The 21,816-nt window shown below is 45.0% G+C and overlaps 1 protein-coding gene and 1 long non-coding RNA gene across 10 annotated transcripts in view; one reads left to right on the top strand and one right to left on the bottom strand.

Annotated features, from left to right (window-relative positions):
* The window catches only part of LOC108444650, a 32,069-nt gene that overhangs the window by 3,310 nt on the left and 6,943 nt on the right, over positions 1-21,816 (bottom strand). For 2 of the 4 annotated variants that reach the window (XR_001859281.1, XR_001859278.1), the window contains 3 exons: positions 21,198-21,322; positions 2,687-2,761; positions 1,901-2,012 (listed from right to left, as the gene is read on the bottom strand). This is a non-coding gene — a long non-coding RNA (uncharacterized LOC108444650). Of the gene's footprint in view, positions 1-565; positions 646-1,900; positions 2,016-2,686; positions 2,762-21,197; positions 21,323-21,816 lie in introns of those variants that run through there. The other 2 variants (XR_001859279.1, XR_001859280.1) reach the window with 2 other exon arrangements.
* LOC103624449 (neurotrypsin-like) lies at positions 368-21,419 on the top strand. Of its 6 annotated transcripts, none has more exons than XM_017725891.1 (16): positions 368-669; positions 785-1,078; positions 3,118-3,163; positions 4,387-4,623; positions 5,877-6,000; positions 6,702-6,877; positions 7,367-7,523; positions 8,365-8,543; positions 8,946-9,087; positions 10,137-10,339; positions 11,269-11,410; positions 11,639-11,865; positions 12,424-12,502; positions 12,748-12,870; positions 13,395-13,675; positions 15,194-21,419. In XM_017725891.1, exons 2-16 carry the CDS (start codon positions 1,007-1,009, stop codon positions 15,502-15,504), a joined length of 2,499 nt encoding a protein of 832 aa, XP_017581380.1. In that variant the 5' UTR covers positions 368-669; positions 785-1,006; the 3' UTR covers positions 15,505-21,419. The 6 variants fall into 6 exon arrangements, with proteins under 6 accessions (XP_017581380.1, XP_017581383.1, XP_017581379.1 ...); XM_017725894.1 differs by having other exon boundaries at positions 5,873-6,000; XM_017725890.1 differs by having other exon boundaries at positions 368-1,078.

The following is a 21,816-nucleotide window of genomic DNA, read 5'->3' as shown; positions in this document are numbered from 1 at the left end:
TCATATGAAGGAGCAGCAAGCTGAAAACACTAAAACCCTCCATGGGATGGGATTGTTCATGGTATTACCATAATGATTAACCCTCTGGAAAGCATCCTAGCCAGTTGAGGGAAAATATAGGCCAAGGTCAAGGAGACACTTGATGGCAAAGTTCTCTGGTGGCAGTACCCATGATGGCAAGATACAGGGCTGAAAATTGGGAATGCACACTGGAGAGGGCTGTGCCACCTGTGGGTTTTCCGGGGGAGATCTGGAAGGTGCCTAACATGAAGTTTTCTGGGTTGCATTTACCTGGGTTCAAATGTGAGGAGAGCTGACCTCGGGAAGCTGCAAGCTGCTAATCGAGGAGGCAGCGGTGGGGGGATAAAGTCCAGATTCCTTCCAAGAAGTCTAATCTCTGGCAAATGTGCGCGCACACGCCGTTGCCTTTCCCAGTTGTTGCTGGGGGCTTTGCAATAGGACACAGCCCCAGCTCCTTGTCGTGCTGCAGCCTGTGTGCCTTGGGAAGAGGAGGAAGAGGCAGCTGCTGGAAGGAGGCATTGCAGGACAGGAGAGGAGCGGGCGGCTGGCCCCGCCGCAGGGCAGAAGGGGCGGGGAGGCGGAGGCTGGCACTGGGAGCAGCGCGTACCTGGAGCACGGAGGAGGCTGTGGAGAGGAGGGGACAGCGGGGTGAGGAGCGCTCCACCGCCTGTCCTCGCCTCCGCCCGTCTTCGCGTGGGCTAGAGAAATTCGGGGGCATGTTCTGCTCTCTTATTTCTCTCCCTTCTTCTTCCCCTTTCTGAAGAGAAGAATCAAGGAGGAGAGATGGGGAGAGGAACAAGGAAGTGAAATCCTAAGATTCTGCTGGGAGCTTTGATCCCTTTCCTCGCATCCCTTTCCCTGCATAGAAATGGAAAAGGCACCCCGCTCCCTCCGGTGCGGAGCGGCTAGCGTGAGAAAGCAGAGACTGGCAGCTGAACGAGAATGTGATGCTTGAAGAACCTTCTGCTCACTTTGTACATGAGGGATGGAAATCTCCAAAATACTCGGGCTCCTGGTAGAGCTCTCAAGTCTGCTATCCTGTCTCAGATGCGTGGAGGTAAGAAAAGGTTATTTTTCTACCTGCTTGTAAGAAGTAACATGGCTCTTTTAATATCCTCACTATAAGTGGGTCTTGTTATTACTTGAGTAAGTTTTTTAGAGCATTTAGGCAGCTGTGGTCTCTGGGAAGGACTGAGGACTTAGGGAGAGATCACTGTGCATATGAAATTCAGAAAAACAAACCAGGAAAGTAGGCTGTACAAGGGCTTGCAGATGCTTTGGCTTGGGTTTGCAGTGTTTCTCAGGCACTGCAGTGACCCTGGCTGGAGAGATCCTTTGTTTCTGTTCTTTGCTGATTGTCTCTCTTGCTGTTGTGGACAGATGATTTATAGCTGCATGGACCTGGGGCAATGCCTGTGGCACAGGCTGTTTGCACTGAATGTAATTGGTGATGATGGTCAGAGTTGGGGAATTTTGGAAGCTGCTACAGAAACTGGCAGCAACTAATCTTTCATTAGAAGGGAAGCTTATTACTTGGACTGCAGTACTTTTGTTTATGGCCCAGTTCCAAGAAGAGCGAGTCCACTCTCTTATATATATCGTGTTATTAATCTGACCCATCCCTCTATCACAGGCAGGTTTACGTGTGTCTGCAGGTGTACACTAAAAGCTAGGGGTTGAGGGACCTGAATTGTGGTGCAGTCACAAAAGTACAGCTTAGCTTACTTTCTACTCTCTGCAAAGAGCTTTGAGATCTTCAGGTAAGTCCTTCAGCATTGTTGGTCCAGAAACCATTATGTGGGCTTGCAACAGCCTGATACATGCAGATAGATTTTTGGCTCAAAAGGGTTTATCTGTGCATCCCTTTGTGCATACGCACCTGAGATTTGATCTGCTACTTCTGAACCATGTCAGGAATTCATCTTCCATATGCAGTATCCCATTCTGATTTCTGGAAGGTAAAGCTGGAGCTTGGCCATGGTTGTCAGCACCTGCTGGAACATATTCATAAGCTTGATTTGAAAATGATATCTGACATGAGTAGGTGTTGTTCTTGTCAGGTTTCTGTGGGAATTATCTCTGCTTATTCCAGAAGTGGATTTGTTTTAGTTCCAAATTTAACTTTTCCCCTTTTCCAGGGAGAGGTGAAGCTGAGAGAGGCAAAATTACTGCATTTTGAAGAAAACCACAATCATTACTAATAGCTAGTATTCTTTAGCTGCACATCTCTGCTCTGTGAATTACAACCCTTTGTTCATACAAAAGTATTAGAAATGTTCATTAAAATGTTTAGAAAGTAATTAAACTACAAGGAGCTAGCAGAAGCATGTACAGTTTCTTCTTTTCACTCTGGGTCTGTGAAGGTTCTTGCACTTGCTTGCACACCATGTAGTGGTGTTGAGTGGAGATCTGTATCTTTCAAGTCTGTAGTCAAGTTTCAACCACAAAAACCACTGCATATAAGAGGAAATGCAATTTTGGGGCCAGACAGGATGCTAGAATTCTGAGGACTTTGGTATTTTTTGGTTTTAGCTATTTAACCCCATTTGGATAATAATACCGTAAGCCAGATCATATTTTCAAGTATTAAAAACAAAATCCTCAAAAAGCCATGTTGGGTTTTCTTCCCTGGATGTTTCCCACTTTATACATGGATGTTTATTACCATTTTAACAGGTATTCTGGGGGCATCATCCTGTCACTCATGTCACTCTGCTGCTGTGGCTATAGATGACTTGCCCTATAAATAGAGAGAGAATGAGTAGTTATTTTTCTTACTGATAATAATGATTTTCTTCTAGATTTTCTTTCCATAGGCATCTTACTCAGACTTCCAACTCTGTTGGAAACAAACAAGCAGAATCCTGTAATGTAGTGCTTAGATCAAGGGTAAATCTCTGTGGGCCAGTAATTAATTATTCATTTAGCTGTTAGTGGATAGAGCTATGGTTGTATTTGAAGAGGAGCAATGGGGAGACCAGGGAAGAGGCTGGTTACTGGGGTGTGTTTGCCTAAAGCTGAGCTGCTTTTAGGACATGCCCGTGTTTATTTCATTGGATAATCATCTCTCTGCTTTTGCTCTGTTTCTTTTCCCAGGCTTTCCTGGGATCCAAGCCCAGCGAAAACCATTTGCAGAGTACAGGTAAGAACAAGAAGTTATTAATTCAGTCATTGGGCAGATTCTTTCCTGCAGTGGTGATCTGAGACCATAGGCATGATGAACCTCTGCTACTTGGCCTTCTTCCTTTCTTTCCATCACTTCTTCAATCTTTTCTCTTGCCCCAGTGTCTGTTTATCTCTTTCACCAACATGGCCAGACTATTTCTGTTTCTTCATGTTGAATGCTCCTGCAGCTCCCTGCTCCTCCCACATGTTCTTTTCCTTTAATCTATTTCTCTGCATTGGTCTTTTTTGCATGCTTACCTTTCCTCTGCTGTAATAACTACTGAATTCTCATACACCCCCTCTGCGTGTCCCAGTTGATGCCGAGCATATGGTTTGTTTTCCAGACACTGATTGGCAACTGCTTCTCATTTTTGTACCTTGCATTTAACCTTCAGCTGTCACTTAACCCCTCTGCGCTTGGCAGTGGCTGGAAGGCAAAAGACATGAAGCAAAGTTTCTTTGTACCCTTGCTATTTGCCCCATGTGCAGAAGGGTTTTCTGAAAGTGTTGGCTTCATTTTGTTTACTTAGTGAGTAGAGCTATAAATGTTGTCCCTTTCTCTGTCTACTCTTCCCATCTTATGGACTCTGAAAAGCCCACAGAACCTGGGGTTATTTTCCCACTTTGTTATTTCAGGGTCATGAATGGAGAGTTTTCTTCTTTTGTTAAGGACCATCATAAATTAATTATTGGGTATTTTTACACTGGATATTTCACATGGGCACTGAAACACTGGCACCTGCACTTTCACCAAGATAAATTCCCTTTCCCTTCCAATACATTGGCCAAGTTCAGATAAGCCAGGTGATCTGCTGATGTGTATAGGGAACATACATACAATGAACTGCAGTGTCATTTCCCACCTTCCTGCTTTATAGAGTGCTGCTCCAAAGTGACTACATGTATTGCATGTACAGTAATGGGAATCAGCTCAAATTGTCATGTTTGAGCCCTAAGTTAATGCTTTTCAAAGGTCTGTCTGGGCAGTTCATTGCTTCAGATCAATTTGTGGTTTAGATAGTGAGTATTATGAACATTCTTTGAGCAGCACCTGGAAGAGTGATAGAGTTGGAATTAAGCAAGCAGCAGTTGAGACTGCAGACAGGGGGTGTTTCACATAACCAGCTGGTGTCTCCCATGTTGTCTGAGCTTCAGTGTGTGATGCCTTAGGTGATGCTAACACTCCCTTCTTGTGCCCAGCGCCCAGCGTGTGTGCTGTGGGACCTCTCGGGTACTACAATGGCTCGCTGGCGGTCACCGAGGCCGGGGCAGAGTGTCTCAACTGGGCAGAGTTCCCTGATTATGTTCAGCAGTACCCAGACCGTGGCCTGGGGGACCACAACTACTGCAGGAACCCCGACGGGGGAACGACGCCCTGGTGCTTCTACCGGCTTGTGTCAGGGGCCATCGGCTGGGCCAACTGTGACTGTAACCAAGGTAATGGCTGCGCTGCCTCAGGGCTTAGGCCAGAAATGTGTGCTGCACAGACTTGCAAGTGGCAGGTGGAACACCCTGTGAAAGATGCACAGTACAAGGACTGTTCCAAATTGTTGAAATAATTAGTACTAGAGGCTAGCCTGTGTGGGAGAAGAACGTCTGTATATAGTAGGGGGTGGATTTAAGCTGCTGTAGCTGTAATGCCTTGTATAGATGTTTTATTCTCATACAAGGAGATGTCTTTTGTTTTCTACTGCTAACTTATGCCACTTTGAAAACATTTTTAGTTATGTGGAAAACAACCCACTTCTGCTCCTTTAGGGTCCATATCAGAACATTCCTCATGTGTAGCAGTTCAAATATAACAAGAAAAAAATCTTCTGTGGCAAGGCAGGTCATAGGCTTGTGTTAAACTTCCTCAGTGCTGGCACAAGGACTGCTGCTTACTTTGAGGCAAGCAAGGAGCTGAGCTCTCTCAATGCACTGGCTGCTGTGCAGCATTCTTGGAAATGTCCTGTCTGCTGACTTTCCTTGCTTTTCCTGCATTTTGCAGAACAGTTGAAGCACCAGTTTAATCAATGAATTGACAGTCTTTTCCCTTCCCAGTGGATGTACTTTCAAAGATGGCTTCATTAAAGGGAAGGATATAAGTGTAGTGGTGTTGTGTGCCTGCACTGAGGTACTACAGACAGGAGTGTCCTTCTACAAGTACATAACTGAACGAGGAGATGTGCTTTCTAAACAGTGGTAGATATTTTTGGTGGGGTGGGAATTGAAAGGGCTAAACACTGGCACTTGTTTTTCTTAGAGAAATTAGAGAGGATTCATCTGCTGTTACTGAACATCTCACTGTAGCAACAGAGTCATGCAGGTGAAATGGTTGATGGAAAGAGATCAGTGGAGTGTCAGGTGTAATTAGATAGCCTGCCATTTTCATACAACGTTTCAAGATAGCATGTACAATCATCCCCAGAAGGAGAATCCCGGACCTGTGGCAGAAGCCAAATTTCCTGCTGGTGTTACCATGGATTTGAAAAGAGTGTAACACCAACCATCCTCCCAAGCAGCCATTGTTGGGACTGGGAAGGTGCCACATCCCACACTCCTTCATGCACATCACTTTAGTGCCAGCACAGGCAAAACAGAGATGAAAGAAGCCAAGTTCAGTTCAGCTCTTTAGACTTGCTGGTCTAAAACTTCATCAGCAGATAGCAGCTGGTTTTTGGTTGGTATTTTCTTTCCTCTTTTGGAAGGTGCTGTGCGGTTGGCTGAAGACAGTAGTGTGGAGCTGTACTTCAATGGACTCTGGGGTACCATTTGTGCTGACCACTGGACTGACTGGGATGCCAGTGTTGTCTGCAGGCAGCTAGGTCTCAGGTGGGAACCTCAGTCTGGTTGTGAGAGTTACATGCTTGTGTGGCTTTTGAAAGAGCAGCCTCTGTGGTTACAGTCCCTTTGGCACAGTGTGTTGGCTGGTGGAAAGGTGTTTGTTTTGTGGGCTAAATTCCCACTTACCAGGGTCCTTTTGTACTGTTTTCTTTCTGTGGCTACATCCAACCCAGTTAGCATTTTTTTAAAGAATAATTTCTGCTTCATGCTCCAGGCTGTGAAAAGTGAGCTGTGACATCAAATTCCCTTTTTATGATCATCAGCTGGAGTTACTAAGTGATCTAACAGAAGTTTTAGCAGTATGAACCCTCTTTGGGTATCTGGGATTTGGATATTCACACTTCCAAATAGCAAGGAGATAAGGTCCACAGAGAAGGAAGGTGATTCAGATAGTTTGGTGTTTGAGTCTGTTAATGGGTTTGTTCATTGCTCTCAAACAAGGGTGCAATTTCTGACTATACCAACTCCTCTGCAGTAGGCAGGCACAAGAAAGGGTTAGGAAGTGTTCTGTGTTTGCTTGTGCTTTCCCATTAGACTGTAAATGGTCACCCCTTTATGCACTTCCAATCAGCTGGGCACACTGGGATGTGAAATTGTCACAACTGGACTAGAGAGTCACAACAACTGAGGGAACTTGTAAGTCAAGCTGGCTGTGACATTTCATTGCTCTGTTGCATCCTCTGTACCAGTGAGATCGGCACAGCTGGGAAAAAGAGTCATCCTGGACCATGGCCTGTTCCCCTGCACCTGCAGTCAGCAAACTGCCATGGAGATGAGGAAGCCCTGCTGCAGTGTGCCTATCAGGAAGCTGTGTCAGGAGCTTGTAACCAGGGGAGTGCTGTGGTAACCTGTGTTCCTCCAGAAGGTAAATCTCCAGGGGAAGTTTGCTCCCTGCATCTTCCATCACTGTTGCTGATAAGATGTAAAATGTGAAGCTGTGGAGAGAAAATAACTGGAAAATGTTCTTCTTTCACCTGCTGTGCAGGTGACTTTCTTCCTTCCATTGGAAAATTGTCTATCTCTTCCCAATCCCAAATACTCATAATGGGTATACATCTCAATCACTGAAAGATGGCTGATGCTTATGGTCACATCCCCTTTTTATCAAGCCAGGTTTTTGTCTGCAGGCAGCAAACCCCTGGTCACCACAGCAGCCAGTTAAAGAGCTGTACTCTGGATCAGCAGTACCTCACTCTGGGGGCTGCAATCACAGGTGCTTATGGGGGGTTTAGAGGGGAGGATGTGGTAAGAGAGCATCCCAAGAGCTCCTCTGGCTAGAGAATGGTTCTACACCCTGAACTGCTGGATGTGCTTTGTCTCTGTCTTGTTCTGGTGTGCTCTCTTTGCCTTTCTGGAAGCACAGGTGTAGGTGCCCCACTGCGTATAGTTGGGGGGAAGGAGAGCTTTGAAGGGCGAGTGGAGGTTTACCATGATGGCAAGTGGGGAACCATCTGTGACGACCAGTGGGATGACCGGGATGCTGAAGTAGTCTGTAGACAGCTGGGACTCAGGTAATTTCCCTGCTGTATGTCATGCAACAGTAATAGAAGTAGGCAGAATGAAGAACGTGAGAACATGTCCCTTCACTATATTACCAGCCCTTCCTACAGGAGATATACAGAAACCCTGGAAAACATAATTCTGGACTAATCATCATATGAAGGGATTTTGTACCCCATTCCTGTCAATTTTATGGGTTTGTGCTGTGTAAAAAATATTTGGCACATTCCTGTCTAAGGACTGTTTGTGTTTACCTCTGTTCATCATTTTTGCATACATGTCCTAATGCAAATCTTGTTGGCCTCAGTGACAACTTGTCATGGTGATTTCCATATGTGAACTGCAGTTGCTTACTTGGTTAAGTTTAAACACCTCCAGTTTCACTGGCTGCACTTACCCTCTTCAGACAGGAAAGCAAGTGAGAACACCTCATTCTCCTGTGTGCCATTCAGTGCTTAACATGGGAGCTGTTGTATACTGAGCATTCTTGAAAATCACATCAGTACAGGATTATTTCAAATAGATTATTCAAATTTGAGATCACTCAATCTTTGGGAATTTTGCCTGTTATGAGATTGTAACTGAGACTGATGTTACATCATTGTCTGCAGAAGTCCCCATGTGTCTGAACTGTTCATGTTGTAGTAACATTTTTGTTATTTGTTGGAAGGGCTTATTACAAACTTTCCAATAACATATTTCAATTAACAGTAGGCAACTTCACTGTGTCAAAAATACAGATGATCTATGGGAGGACAGTGACCCAACACAGGAGAGTCCCTGTGCAAGAGAATCTGAGGACATAAGACTGTGACCTTTCTTACTGAGCATACATGTCTGTAATATTTACAGTGGGACCCCAAAAGCCTTGTCATGGGCTCACTATGGGCAGGGATCTGGCCCAATCCTGCTGGATGAAGTGCAGTGCTCAGGGAATGAACTCTCCCTTGATCAGTGCAAGAAGAGCGACTGGGGACAGCAAAACTGTGACCACATTGAAGACGCTGGGGTCTCCTGTGACCCTTTCACAGGTACAGAAGTACCACTCTGCCAGTCAGGTGCAGTCGGTCTTACCCTCACATTACTTGGCTTGCTCAGCAGCTAACCCTCTGGTCCAGGATCCTGCACAGCTTCCATGCATGGCTCCCACAAGGGCTGCCAGATGTGGAGGCAGAGAGCAAGGGAATGGATCAGAGGCAGACTTGATGGTGTTCCCACAGTTTTGCTTAGGTGGTGTGGAAAGGCTGAAGTGAATCCTCCCTTGACAGATGGGCATGTTTGGAAGCAATGAACATTGTTTCTTGAGTACCCACGGACATCTGTGTCTTTTGTTTCTTTCATTCATGGGTGGTACAGAGACCTAGCAATGGTGCACAGGCTGTTGCTTTTCTCCCCTGCTGAGTGCTGCCCTTTCCTTCTCCCACCCCTTGCAGAGGGCACTGTCCGGCTGGCTGGCGGCCGCAGCCCTGGTGAAGGCAGGGTGGAAGTTTATTACAATGGAGACTGGGGCACAGTGTGCGATGATGGCTGGACAGACCTCGGTGCCCAGGTGGTCTGCAGGCAGCTGGGCTTCAGGTAGGACTGAGAGTGTGTGTAGTGTCTGTGCTTCCTAATTTCAAGGATTAGATTCCATCACCCTTCACTGGAATAGGCTGGACCTTAATCCTTCAATGCTGTCTTTGTTAGAAGGCTTATTACCATTATACAACTTATTAAGGAAAGATTAATAGGTATCCACATCCTTTTCAAGGGGCAAAAATAAGTCTATTATCTCTCGCTTCAGCCTGTTTTGAAAGCAGATAACAGGCTTAATACAATCTTTATGAACCCCTCAGCATTGTCAAAAAGTTCTCTTTAATGCTCCTTAAATTTGCAGGTCTCACCTCTGCTCTGTCAGTGCAAGGATATCACCTATCTGCTCCATCACCTATATGAATCACCTGCTTCAGTAGTTGAACAAAGACCATCAGGGCAAAGAAAGAGTAGTAATAGGGATTTTCAGCCCATTGCTGAGCTGTCATCCCTTCAGGCAGGAGTTTGGGAAAGATTTAAAATCAGGATACTGTAGTTTTTCAGCTAGTAAAGTGGGGTTTTGTGGATTTTAAAAAATATTATTAGGGTCTCCTTCTAAAATTTCAACTTTATAGACAAAAAAAGACTAAATGAAATTCTTCCCTATGAGTTCAGCTACATACTGTGTTTGTCATCTCTTTTAGTGCCTAAAAGTTTGTAGCTTTCTGCAGTTCAATTCCAGGTAGCTGCTTCCTATAAAAAGAACTAGAATTACTCAAATGTTGACATTTTTGATGCCTCCTCTGCCAGCCCCTCCCCAAATTGATGTACCTGGTGCCATATCTGCAAGGCAGCCTCTGCTGGCCCTCTGTGCCTTTGAATGGGGCTTTGTCCAGACACTAGAAAATGGACTGGTCTCAGCAGACCTCCCTGAATACTGAAGCTGGTGAGATGTGAAGGTGCTTGGTTGCCATCCTGTGTGTCCACTGAGTGGTTTAGGTCAGGAGGCCACCAGTACCACAGTTAAGAATGGGAGTTTCTCTTTGGATATGAGCTTGAGTCCCTGTGTGGCATTTGGAGTTTTAATGTTATTTTCTGTTTCCTTCCTCTAGTGGTCCTGCTTTCCTGGCCTCTGAAGGGGATTATGCTGCTGGCCAAGGCTTCATCCTACTGGATGACGTGGCATGTGTGGGGACAGAGCTGTCCCTCCTGGACTGTCCCCACAGCAACTGGGGGCAGCATGACTGCTCCCATGCTGAGGACCTGGGAGTCCGCTGTTCCCCAGAAAGCAACACGGTCATGGATGGCAGTCTGGGTAACTCACCTTGCTCTTGCCCTGAACAATGGGGAAGTTTCACCTTCTGGTCTATTCCCTTGGAAGCTCTGGCAGATGTGGGAGTTTTCCCTGTGCTGTTTCAACAAGGGGGCTGCTTTTCGAGGAGGAGTAAGCCCTGGCTGAATTGGGGCACAGCCACAGATCTGTAGCTCCACCAGACCTACTATCAGATCAGCAGATAAATTGAAACTGGAGAGAGCTGTATTGGCAGTCTCTGAAACAAACCTGAGGGGCTGAGGGACAGTGGCTGCCTTAGTGTGCCATTGCTCAAGGGAACCCTTTACCTAGACCTGTTACTGGTGTGTTTACATTAGTGCCACACCTCGCCAAGACAAGAGGACTTCACATGCAAGGGGTTGTTGTTTGCACTCCCTTGCGTGGATGGCACACTTTTAATTAGAATTGTGAAAGTATTTCATGTTAGCGTAATTTCCTCATTTATATAATGCCTGATACTCTCCCCTTTCCTTACTACAGGATACTTTCCACTTTGTGAGACATTTTTTATTGAAATAGTTGGCATCCAACATTTTTGTTTTTCCTGGATGCAGAACTCTTCTCTTGCTTAGAATCAATGGATTTTTTCCCAGGCATGTTTAAGCTTGTCTAACTCTTGGCTCAGGAGTTAATAACTTTCTTTCTGTTCTTGTTCTCCTCTTTACTCAGCTTTCAGAATATGATCCACTGATGATTTCCAGTATGTATTAAATAAATTAATATGTATGTAGTCTTCTGATTCAGCACAGAGGTAAAATGTCTCATATAGACACACTTTTTTTCTTTTTTTTTTTTGCTTGTTTTAAGCTTACTGATGTCTGGGATTCATCTTTTTCTACAGAACCCAAGTTTTGGATACCTGACCCCTCTGGTGTTTTTGCTTGCAGCAGCACATGTGTTTTCTCCTTCAGGGCCTCCGATGCGGCTGGTGGATGGAGAAAGCACCAAGGAGGGCCGGGTTGAGGTATTGCTGAATGGGCAGTGGGGCAGTGTCTGTGATGATGACTGGACAGACAGAGATGCCGCAGTGGTTTGCAGGCAACTGGGATTCAGGTAGGAGCTGTGGTATGGGCATCTTACAGATAGAAACAGCTCTCGGGGGAGCACTTCTAGACTTGTTTCTGGGGGCTTAGTTTTCGTTTTGGCACACCCACATATGCTTGAGGGAGTAGGCTGCTCTTCTCACTGTACTGCTGTCTGTATGTGGAGTGACATGTAAATATTATTCGTAAAATGTGCTGGTCCCTCAGGTTCACTTGCCTCCTGCTCACTGCAGATTAGCCACCCTCTCTCTAATTGCAGTGGTACAGCAAAAGCCAGGGCAATGGCTTATTTTGGTGAAGGCCATGGGCCCATCCATCTGGACAACGTAGAATGCAGTGGCATGGAGCACAACCTGGAGCAATGTGCCAGGCCTGACACGAGGATTCGCAGCTGCTGGCACAGTGAGGATGCTGGGGTGATCTGTGACTATATGGAAGACAAGGTCCAAGATATCAGGAGAACAGGTGACATGCCCATTTCTTCTATGCAGGAATCTGGAGCTCTGGTTGTAGGATCTCTGCATGCTTTTGTGGTTTCTCCCTGTCATTCTTGTCTTTGGCTGAAACTTCACCTAGAAAATAAGCATGTCCTGTCCTGCACCTCCTAGTTTTTTCTTGTTTTCAATGTATCTTCTTAGCAGCACAGAGTGTTCCAGATTGGTGTAAGAAGCTCCACCCCTGCCAGGCCTTTGAGCCTGCAGAACTTCCCTACAGCCAAGCCACTATACTCTTCCTTAGAACAGCAACCATAAGCAAGCTTTGGGGTTTAGAGTACTGAGGAAGTATAGATATAAGTCCCATTCCTGGCATAAGACTATAGAGACTGCAGGTAAGCAGCTCCAGTGAAATTAAGGAAACCTATGGGATCAAATCTTCTATGAATTCCATATGCACAACACAGCGCAGTTGATTACCTTGAGAATTAATGCCCTCAGAGAAGGTAAATGGTATTTGGCTCTGTGACAGCAATGCTGATGCATAAGGTGAAGATCCCTACCCAACTGCTCTAACTTTGCTATGCAGGTCCAGAGTCTGGTGTGTGTGGGATGCGCCTGCTTCACCATCGCAAGAAAAGGATCATAGGTGGAAACAAGTCTCTGAGGTACTACCCTGTAATTGCTGAGAGAGCCAGACTGGTTCCAGCTTTCCACTGGGCTCTGGAAATAGCCTGGCAGATGCTGCCTACATTAACACATTTTCACTGGTGATTTTTGAACGAGGTTTGGACAGTGTGCTATCTAGGGAAGAATGCAAGCCAGCTGAGCCCGGACAGGACAGAGTGGACAGGAAACGAGGGACATGGCTCCGATGTGTGTGACACCTCTTATTCCTCTATTTCTTCTTCAGAGGCAGTTGGCCATGGCAGGCCTCACTGCGGCTGAAGGGTTTTCGTCGAGATACTCGTCTGCTGTGTGGAGCAACACTGATCAGCAGCTGCTGGGTGGTGACTGCAGCCCACTGCTTCAAAAGGTATGTTTGGGAGTGGGGAGCCCCGAGGGATCATCAGTGATGAACAAGATAACCTCATACAAGTTTATCCTCCCAGCCCAGTGGAACCACATGAGCAGTTTCTAAACCATAACCAAGGTTATGATGTGTGTGATCTTGGAGTGCTTATGGGGATGACTCAATATAGACTTGCTTTTTTCTTCCCTGCTTACACCTGGCCTCTTAACTCTGAGGCTGTACAGCTTAAAGGGAACCAGCATTTTGCCATTCTTAAGTGCTTTAAGGAACTGTGAACAGGTCAGTTCACAAGCCTGTTGCAACTATAGTAATCATTTTTATAGGAAAAAAGTCCTGTGCATGGTAGATACTGATTTGGGACACCAAATCTGCAACAGCTGGTGTGATCATATCTGCTAAAGAGGTCCCACAGTCCTGCAGCTGGCACTGTGGTGTGAGGAGGTAGTTCAGTCTCATAGCAACTGAGACTTGTGTGTCTGCTTCCCTCTTGGTAGGAATATCAAGATCTTGAGTCTGTTTTTCTCCAGGTTTGGTGTTGATGTGCGGCGCTACCTCCTGCGGGTGGGCGATTACCACACGGGCGTGAAGGATGAGTTTGAGAGGGAGCTGCCCGTGGAGCGGATTGTCCTCCACAAGAACTACTGGGCTGGCAGCAATGATAATGACATAGCCCTGGTCCGGATGCGGGGCAGAGAAGGGCACTGTCTCTCCTTCAATCACCATGTTCTGCCCGTCTGCCTGCCCGACAGGAGAGAGAGGTCTGACATCAACAGGCAAGCCTGCATCATCTCCGGCTGGGGAGACACAGGTGAGTGGTGGGGCTTTGAGGGGCAAGAGGGGTGAGGAAGTTTGGCTTCAGAAGCCTATATGGGCCATTAATTTATGTCAACTCAAGGCTGTTTTCACTGCTCCTATTGTCTGTGCCAGCGCATGGTGCTAAGGAATGGGGAGATGAGGTGGGTTTTGTGCTGTTGTGTTTTCTTCTGATTTTGAGGCTTATTAAGTCAGCTCAATATTGGTGAAAGCTTTGGTTTCCACAGCATCCCTCTGAAACTGTGGGAGAGACAAATGTTGCCATCTGGCCACGGTCCTCTCTTTCTTCCCATTTCTACATGTTTCCCACAGCAGACCCCTAAGGGAGCAGCATGTGCAGAGCCACTATACCAAGCCCATGGGAGGCCCCCATGTTTCCATGACTTCCTGCCTTCTTCATGATACTGTTATAGTGAAGTGAGGGCTTAGAGGTGGAAGGAGCCCTCTGAGAGGGAAATCTCTCTCAGACTACCTTGCTTGATCTCCCTGTGTATTTCTGCAAGCCCAGATGGGCTCTGAGTCTGGTTTCTTCCCTGGATTCAAGACAGCCTGGACCTGTCCTGTCTGAGCACATCGCTGTGAAGTTTCCTAGGTAAAAGGGAGGAGGGAGGCCTTTCTGAGGCTGCTATGACTGGAGAAAAGCCATATATTTAGAAATACTTCCTGCCAAAATCCCCAGGAGCTCTACTGTTGATTTTGGACTTGCCCATCCTTCTCAGCTGTTTCCCCAGCTGTTTAACTGCAAGTACATATTTGCCTTTGGAGTCAGTTGTGCCAGTTGCACATGTCACTTCAGGATGTTTGGGATGGATCAAGGAGCAACTTAGCCATGTAACTACCTTAAGCTGTACTGGAGCTTAGTGGAAAGAATCCTTCCCACGCACCAAACCCAGCTTTCTCAATGAGGAGCACTTACCTACTACCTTGTGAACTTAGATAAATCTTGGGCACAGAAAGGTCATCCTCTAATATAGCACATTAGCCTTATGTTCTGAGCAACCCTGGGGTAATAAAGAAATTTGATCAAATAGACACAAATCTGGCCAAAGATAAAGTGAACTCCCTTTGAATAATATTTGAATGCCTTTGAAACATCTTCTAAAACTTCTCTGAGCATTGAGCACTTAACAGGTACTACTGCATTTATTCTCTTGAGAAAACACTGTCCTTGCATTACTGAGGAGGAAATGGAGGTTTGGAGAGGTGAAATAAATTTGAGCAAGGTTCAAGTAACTTGTTGGCAGAACCAGGAGCAAGACTCATCCTTTGATCTAACCTTTTTCTACAACCATCTTCCCCACATCTTTGATCTTACAGCTCTTTTTTTGTGGTCTGGCTTGGCATCACTGTTTTCTGAAGTTCTTGTGGTTCAGAGATGCTGAGCTCAGCCTATTTCTGTGCTGCAGATTTGACATGAAATGTATAAGTGTTTGTTTTTGTAGGGAACACTGTTGCACCAGGTTGCTACTGTTGTCTGTACTTGAATGAGTCTGGCTGGTCTGTTTTGTTCCAGGAAAGTCCTATTCAAGAACCCTGCTGCAGGGGGTGGTGCCCCTTCTCCCACGGGAAGACTGTGAGGCCCGTTATGGGCGGAAGTTCACCAACCGCATGATTTGTGCTGGGAACCTCTCTGAAGATAAACGGGTGGACAGCTGTCAGGGTGACAGTGGAGGGCCACTCATGTGTCAGAGATCAAATGGACGCTGGATCATTTTGGGCATCACTTCCTGGGGGTATGGCTGTGGTCGGAAGGATTCACCTGGTGTATACACAAAGGTCAGCAAATTCGTACCCTGGATCAAGAAAGTGACCAAGCTAAAATGAAAATGACTGAACTCTAGGAATTTCAGCATATGGTCCTTTTGCCCTGCAGCAGCAGAAGGCTGAGGCTTGTGGTCTGTGACTGATGGAGATTTATTTTGTCATTGGACACTGGCAAAAGACTTTAATGTAGAACTGAAAGGAAAACAGTTATGACTGATTCTTTAAAGTCTTTGGTTTCGCTTTAGTCTGTAATCCGTAAGCAGAGAAAGCAGGTGCACAGTGGTAACACCGATAAGTATGCATTGCTCTAAATATCTGAATCCTGTAATGCAATCAAACTTATTCCTTTGCCCTGGCACACAGAAATGGTAGAAGTAGAGAGAGACCTACTGCTGCAAATCTATTCCTGGTTGTATGTTTGGACAGCTGAAACATGCTGCAAGGAGAGGTGAGATGCTTGGAATATGGCCCCAGGTGCTGGCATCGTGGAAATCTTCAGATATTTTTTCGTAACAGCTCTCTTCAATTCCAGGAATCAGAAGATTTGACCTGAGTTGAGGAACAGGCCAAGAGTTGGGTTTTTTAGCTTCCCTGTTATGTCTCTAGGGGGAACCTTTTCTCTTCTGAATAGTAGGTCTGCTTCCATACGATCCCTTTCAAGTGTCTGCCTGTACTGAGAGATGCTTGTCCCCCCTGCTGTAATCCTCTGTCACACACTTCCAGCTGCCAGATGCTATGGTTTCATTGCTGCTTTTTTGCTATAGTAGTTTGTGTGTGTGGTTGGGCTTTTTTTGTTTCCTTAAAATAATGTCTTCTAGAATCAGTTGTTGGTGTGAGAGGCAGTAGCTTTCTTGCCGTCAAGATTACTAACAAGAACTTAAAAATGTGACCTCAAGTGGCTGAATAGACATGTTATTTTTCTTTAAATCCAAATGTAATGTTAATATCAAACATTCAGGTGTTGAATCGTGATTTAACAGCACTGTGGTGACTTCCTATTGGCCCTTTATTCATCATAGTTATTAGCTGCCCTTTGTTTGTGCTGCCAGTCTTTAATATCTCTGTGTTCAGAGTTTTCCATGAAACATAGAATCACTCCTGGGGTATAGATACACCTCAAGCAAATTACTCACTCCTTGTGAAAAACAGTAAGTGTCCTGCAAAGCAGCTTCCCGTTTTCCTGAAGTGTGTCCTATTCTTGAAACCTCTGGGCTATGCCTCCTTTTTTGTCTTCTTTGTGCTGTTCCTCTTTTCATTCCTCTCAGTGAGAGTAAACTGGCTTAACTTGAGGGTATGCAAGCACTGTCATCAAGCTGTAGTTCTCAGCCTGGACAGATATAATGCTGAGACAAAGCAAGGTTTATTGAATACTACAATTTCTTCCTTCTGTCTCCTCCAAACAAATGAATTGTGTTCCCTCTTATGCCTTAAGCACTTTTTAAAGTTAATTTTTTATTCTTGAGTAGGTAAAAAAATGTAAGTAGACAGAAGGGCTAAGTGCCTTAACGGTTGTGCAGTGCAGCTTCTTCTCACTGTGTGCAGATAAGGCAGAGAGAAGAAAGGTCTGTGCAGGAGCAAAAAGCTTTGATGTATAACCAAGGGCTCGAATGTGGAGGATTAATACAGGATGGGACACATAGAACTTGTGCTAGATGTGCATGTTTTGGGTAGGCAGAGTCTGGAAGGTCTGCACTCAGGGCATTGAGATGTTCAGTATCTGCGTATTACCAATGCAAGAACAAAAGGCAGAGCACAGTGTGTGGATTAGCAATGTCATATTGCATGTGGTGATGTGTGTGACAGAGTTCTAGAAATTGCCTTGGGTTCAAGAAGTAATGATTGCCCAAACCTTTAATTTGTCTTCTATAAAATAGCATAATGTAAAGGTGCTGACCTGACTAGGTGGCTGATTTTTGTGTGTGAAGGCTAAACTAAACAGTTTCACTTACCCTTTCCAGGTGTTATAGGACAGCTGGGCTACCAGTGTTGCAATGGACTGTTTTAAAATTCTGCTTGCAAACTTTATTTTAACAAAGAATTGTCAGCATCTTTAAAACATGCAATGTCAGGACTCCTGCAAACTGGCCTTTGAGACAAACCTGATCCATTTGTGCCTCTTCTTGAGGTGCTGAATGTCTTCAGCGCAGGTTTGTGCTGATAACCCTGTTTAAAATGCCAGACTGATCCCTTGGCAGCACTGTGCTTGGCTCCACACTGGCTGTGTTGTCCTATGGCTGCTGGCAGAGTCTCTAAAATGCAAGCTGCAGACTGCTCCTTATCTCCCAGGAATTAAAATGCCAAGAAGACCGAGGGCAATTATGTCACAGACCTCTCATCTTGTGGGGGATTAAATGCCAAGTCCTACACTGGCAGGAGCAGTACCTGTCTGGGAAACATGGAGGGATTTGGCTTTCACCTTCAGCCTCCCCTGAGCCAGCATGCTACAGCAGCTCAAATGCTGTGCCTTGGGTGCTATCATATCTCTAGTTTAACCTGGTTTGATCTTTCAGTTTATACCCATAACCCCAACAGGCATAGGAACACCCAAAGGATGACACTGTGAGGTTATTTCCCTAAACCTACTTAGCAGGTGACCATTCAGGAGTTAGCATCAATTACCATGTAACACAAGTGAGATGCAGGCCTGGCATTGTCTTCTGAAATTCCCATGTTCTATTTAAAAATATTTCTTTCTCTTAGATCTTATCACTATGAAGGCTGTGGGAATTCTTGTAATTACCACCCTGCAAGTCCTGCATGAGCCGGGAGGAGGGAAGGAAGTATCCAATCTCCTTTGCCTGGTTTTATACCTTACTGGCACTGTAGGCAAGCCTGTCAATACTTTCCTACATTAACCTGGCCTGTTGCTCTTCACTGTTTAACCTGGGACTGTGGCCCAAACCAAACTCATATGCTTTGCCACTGAGGCTTACTGGAACTGCCTGGTTGGATGAGCAACACTCAATCACCCTAGAACTGTATTTTATAATGTTGGACAGCAGCAGATGTTTCAAAAGATAGTATGTGTGAGTTGTACTGAGCAAGCTTTAACAACATTCCTTTTGGGGAATTTTGTTCTTGCCCATTTAAATTAATTACTTGCATTACTATTATCACCATTAAAAATGGAAGTACAAATACTTGGTCCTCTAGGTGTTGTACAAACACTGTGCACTATCCTTTTTTCTTTTTTTTTTTCCCTAAAGTATAAGAGTTTATATCTCTAACTTTAATGTAACCAGCCTTCATCTTCCATATAAATGTTTAAATTCCTTGGTTTTAGTCCAACTAAGCTCTCAATCTCAGTATTTTCTGGCAATGAAAACCATTATAATTTTATTCTCCATAGCACATGATTTCTTTTTATGGTTCCTGAATTAATTGCCTTTTGTTTTCATTGAGTACCATCTGTCCTTGCGTTCTCAGCCACGAGAGGAAATAAGGGGCCTGGCTTTATATTCTCTGTTATGCATTATTCTAGAGATAGTTCCTTTTCTAAGACTGTGGCTTCTCTGTCTCTCTTCAACCCAGACTGTCTAGGTGTCTGATAACATGCTGACTATCTCTGTGTCTTCTCCTTCTGATGGATCTTTAAACTTTCGTAAACAACTGAATGCAATATGCCAGGGGAGGCTGTATCCCCTGCTGATTATTTGACTACAATTTTCTATAGCAGGGAATTCTGTAAGTGATTTCAGTGCTGTACACTGGAGCTAGTTTTAAACTTGCTAGTGTGGTCCTGGTGGCAGCCTTGCTACAGGGGGATGAAAACCCACTGAGGTTAGTTCCCCCTGTGTCTCAGGTAGGTGCACCAGTCCCACTGAGCTCACAGCAATTGCTGTAGGTCTGTCTGGGGAGCTCTGGGCAGGAAGCACCTGGAGAGCCATGTAGAGCTCTGCCTGTGCTGACACATGAAGGGCTGAGACAATCCACCTTCACAGCATTAGTTCATTGGATAAGGCTAATGCATGTACACTGCTTCCAGGAGCTGAGAGCTCAGCTCGGTGGCTGCACTGTGCCAGGTAGATGCTCTGAGAGAACTTTCCATAGCAGAGTGGCACGTCATGGTTGTGTGAGAGGGAACATCCCTACAACTGGCTAGGAGCATTCACAGCAGTAGAGACATGGCTATGGTAAGCATCTAAGGAGCAGCTCTTAGTGCTGCAGGTATCCCTCTTTGAGAGAATGCCCCAGTGCTCCAAAAGCTGCCCCTGTACTGGGGTCTTCCTGACCTGCAGTGGTACTATATTGAACCTCTCCACACTTTGGCCAGCTGAAGCTGAATTAAAGATTTATCACTTTCTTGTGGCTGAACCCTGTTCTGATGATTTCTATGAATTATGTTCTAGGCTATAATTAATCAGGCAGCTGTTAATTAACCTGGACAGGATGTCGATCATCCTTATAATCCCTGTAAACTTATAGCAGAAAATAACAGATCTGTTTCTCAAAGGTATTAGTGGAGGTAAGGAACCAGGAAAGTGGGTATTTGCTATGTCGGGGTAACAGAGGTAGGTCTGCCTTTTGTCTGTCTTCCTTTTTTCCTGAAGCCTATATGCTGAAGTGTCTTCACCCCAAAAGAGCTGCAGTGATCCATCGACCACTTGAAGACAGATTTTTATGTGTATATTCAGCAATCAGATGAAAGCTTTTGAGAGATGAACTACACTGTGGTATTTAACACTATCTTGATAGACTCACTGGGAGTTTCTTGCAGCTAGAGGGAATAGAATCTGGTGGTAACCAAGTTGGGACTGCTCCTTGCAGAACAAGGCACTGTGAGCTGGACCAATGCACATCTCCCGGGCTGCATTTTTACTTGTTTGGAAAAATACTTAATTTTCCACATCAAAAACTTGTTTGTGTAGTAGCCTACCCAAGTCCTATTAAAATCCCTTTCTACTAAGGGCTGAGTACCCCTGAAATCAGTCAAGTGCCAAAGCTGTCGTGTCCCCTGGATCAACACCAATGGCTCACAAGGTATGTTAATAAACGGATTATACTGTGACTGTGTGGGGCTCTGTCTTATTTTTAATAACAGAATCTGTTCCAAGGGCAGATTTTAGGATTTTTTTCAGCACTGAGTTAAGTTAATTAAATTTCTCTATTAATGTTATTTTTAGAGACGCTTCAACATGCTAAAGCATGTTGCAAAGTTGGCATCATGTTAGCTACCGTTACAATGAAAGGCAACAGTTCTTCAAATGCCACACTTTTTGCCATTTGGAACAAGTAAAGAGCAGGTCAGCTCATTGCATTTAAAAGTTAAGAGGCTTTAATACATCAGCTTTCTAATTTGTTGTTAAAGGTGATCTTTCTATACAAATTTTGTTCAGCATGACTTAGTCTCCTTTTAGTCTCCGATTCATGTGTCATCACTCTTACGAGTCAAAGCCTCTGGAAAAGTGGAAGTGGGATAAGAGAAATGCAGTTTGAATGAGCCATTGGTTCAAGAACACTGTTATACTCCACCCATGCTGCCCCACTTCTGAAACCTGAACTTCTGTAAGAAAAGTCTGTCTTAAAACATAGTCCAGCTCCTTGCAAGATCTGCACTGACTTTTCCAAGTCTTTAGGATTAGACTGATGGTGTAGCTGATGCCTGCAGACTCCAAGAATTATAGTGTGTAAGTTTTTGCATGTACTGACTCCAGCCTGCTGTTGGGAACCAACATGCACTCACTGAAGAAAGGACTGCTTGTGGTTAACAGTTTCCTCGCTTCATGTCAGCCTTTGGGGTTTTCTGCACCTACCTGCATTTCCCTTCTTGCTTGTGCAAAACTGGGAAGCAGAGTTCGGGCATTTTATCTGGCCTTCCATGGGTCAGCAGGCACCGTTTCATCCCATCAGTTCTGCAGTGCTCTTCTGTAGTCACTATCTGGAAAAGAAACAGTTGAAGCTGTGGTTAATGCTACAAGTCTGTCAAATATTGTTTTGTATTAAAGCACTTGATTGCTGCCTTTTTGTGGTGAAAAGGCTTGGGAGGAGTGTATGGCATGAGCTTATTTGTTTCAGATTGCCTGCTGTAAGATAGCTTTGGATTTTGAAACTGAAATATGAATGAGGAAAAAAACCTGAGCTTTCTTCATGTGATTTTCTAACTAGGATAGCTACCATGTTCATTGGGAGAGAGGAAGAAGGGCATTCAGGTATCAGCACTGACATTAAAAAAATTCTTACTTGGGCACAATTTCCTCTTTCTAGTGGAGGAAGACGGGGATACTGCTCAAATTGCCTCGGTTTGCTGGGCTGGGTCCCATGCTACTCTTAAACTGGCCTGCCTAGAAGGGGTTCCAAGCATTGGTAGGAGGTTTCTATGGAATTCTATTCATGTGCAAAAGTGAAAAGAGGAAGTAGAGCCAGCAAAATGGA

The sequence above is a fragment of the Corvus brachyrhynchos genome, unplaced genomic scaffold (assembly GCF_000691975.1).
Source record: "Corvus brachyrhynchos isolate BGI_N302 unplaced genomic scaffold, ASM69197v1 scaffold61, whole genome shotgun sequence".
NCBI lineage: Eukaryota > Metazoa > Chordata > Aves > Passeriformes > Corvidae > Corvus > Corvus brachyrhynchos.
Note: the sequence above shows the minus strand (reverse complement) of the source record. Positions and strands in the feature narration are given on the sequence as shown.

What these genes read in the sequence shown, in the direction of transcription:
- LOC103624449 (XM_017725891.1), top strand. Translation starts at nt 1,007, where the DNA reads ATGGAAATCTCCAAAATACTCGGGCTCCTGGTAGAGCTCTCAAGTCTG. An exon ending in TGCAGGCAGCTAGGTCTCAG is followed by an intron (nt 6,001 to 6,701) that starts GTGGGAACCTCA and finishes CCTCTGTACCAG; the next exon opens with TGAGATCGGCACAGCTGGGA. An exon ending in CTCCTGTGACCCTTTCACAG is followed by an intron (nt 8,544 to 8,945) that starts GTACAGAAGTAC and finishes CACCCCTTGCAG; the next exon opens with AGGGCACTGTCCGGCTGGCT.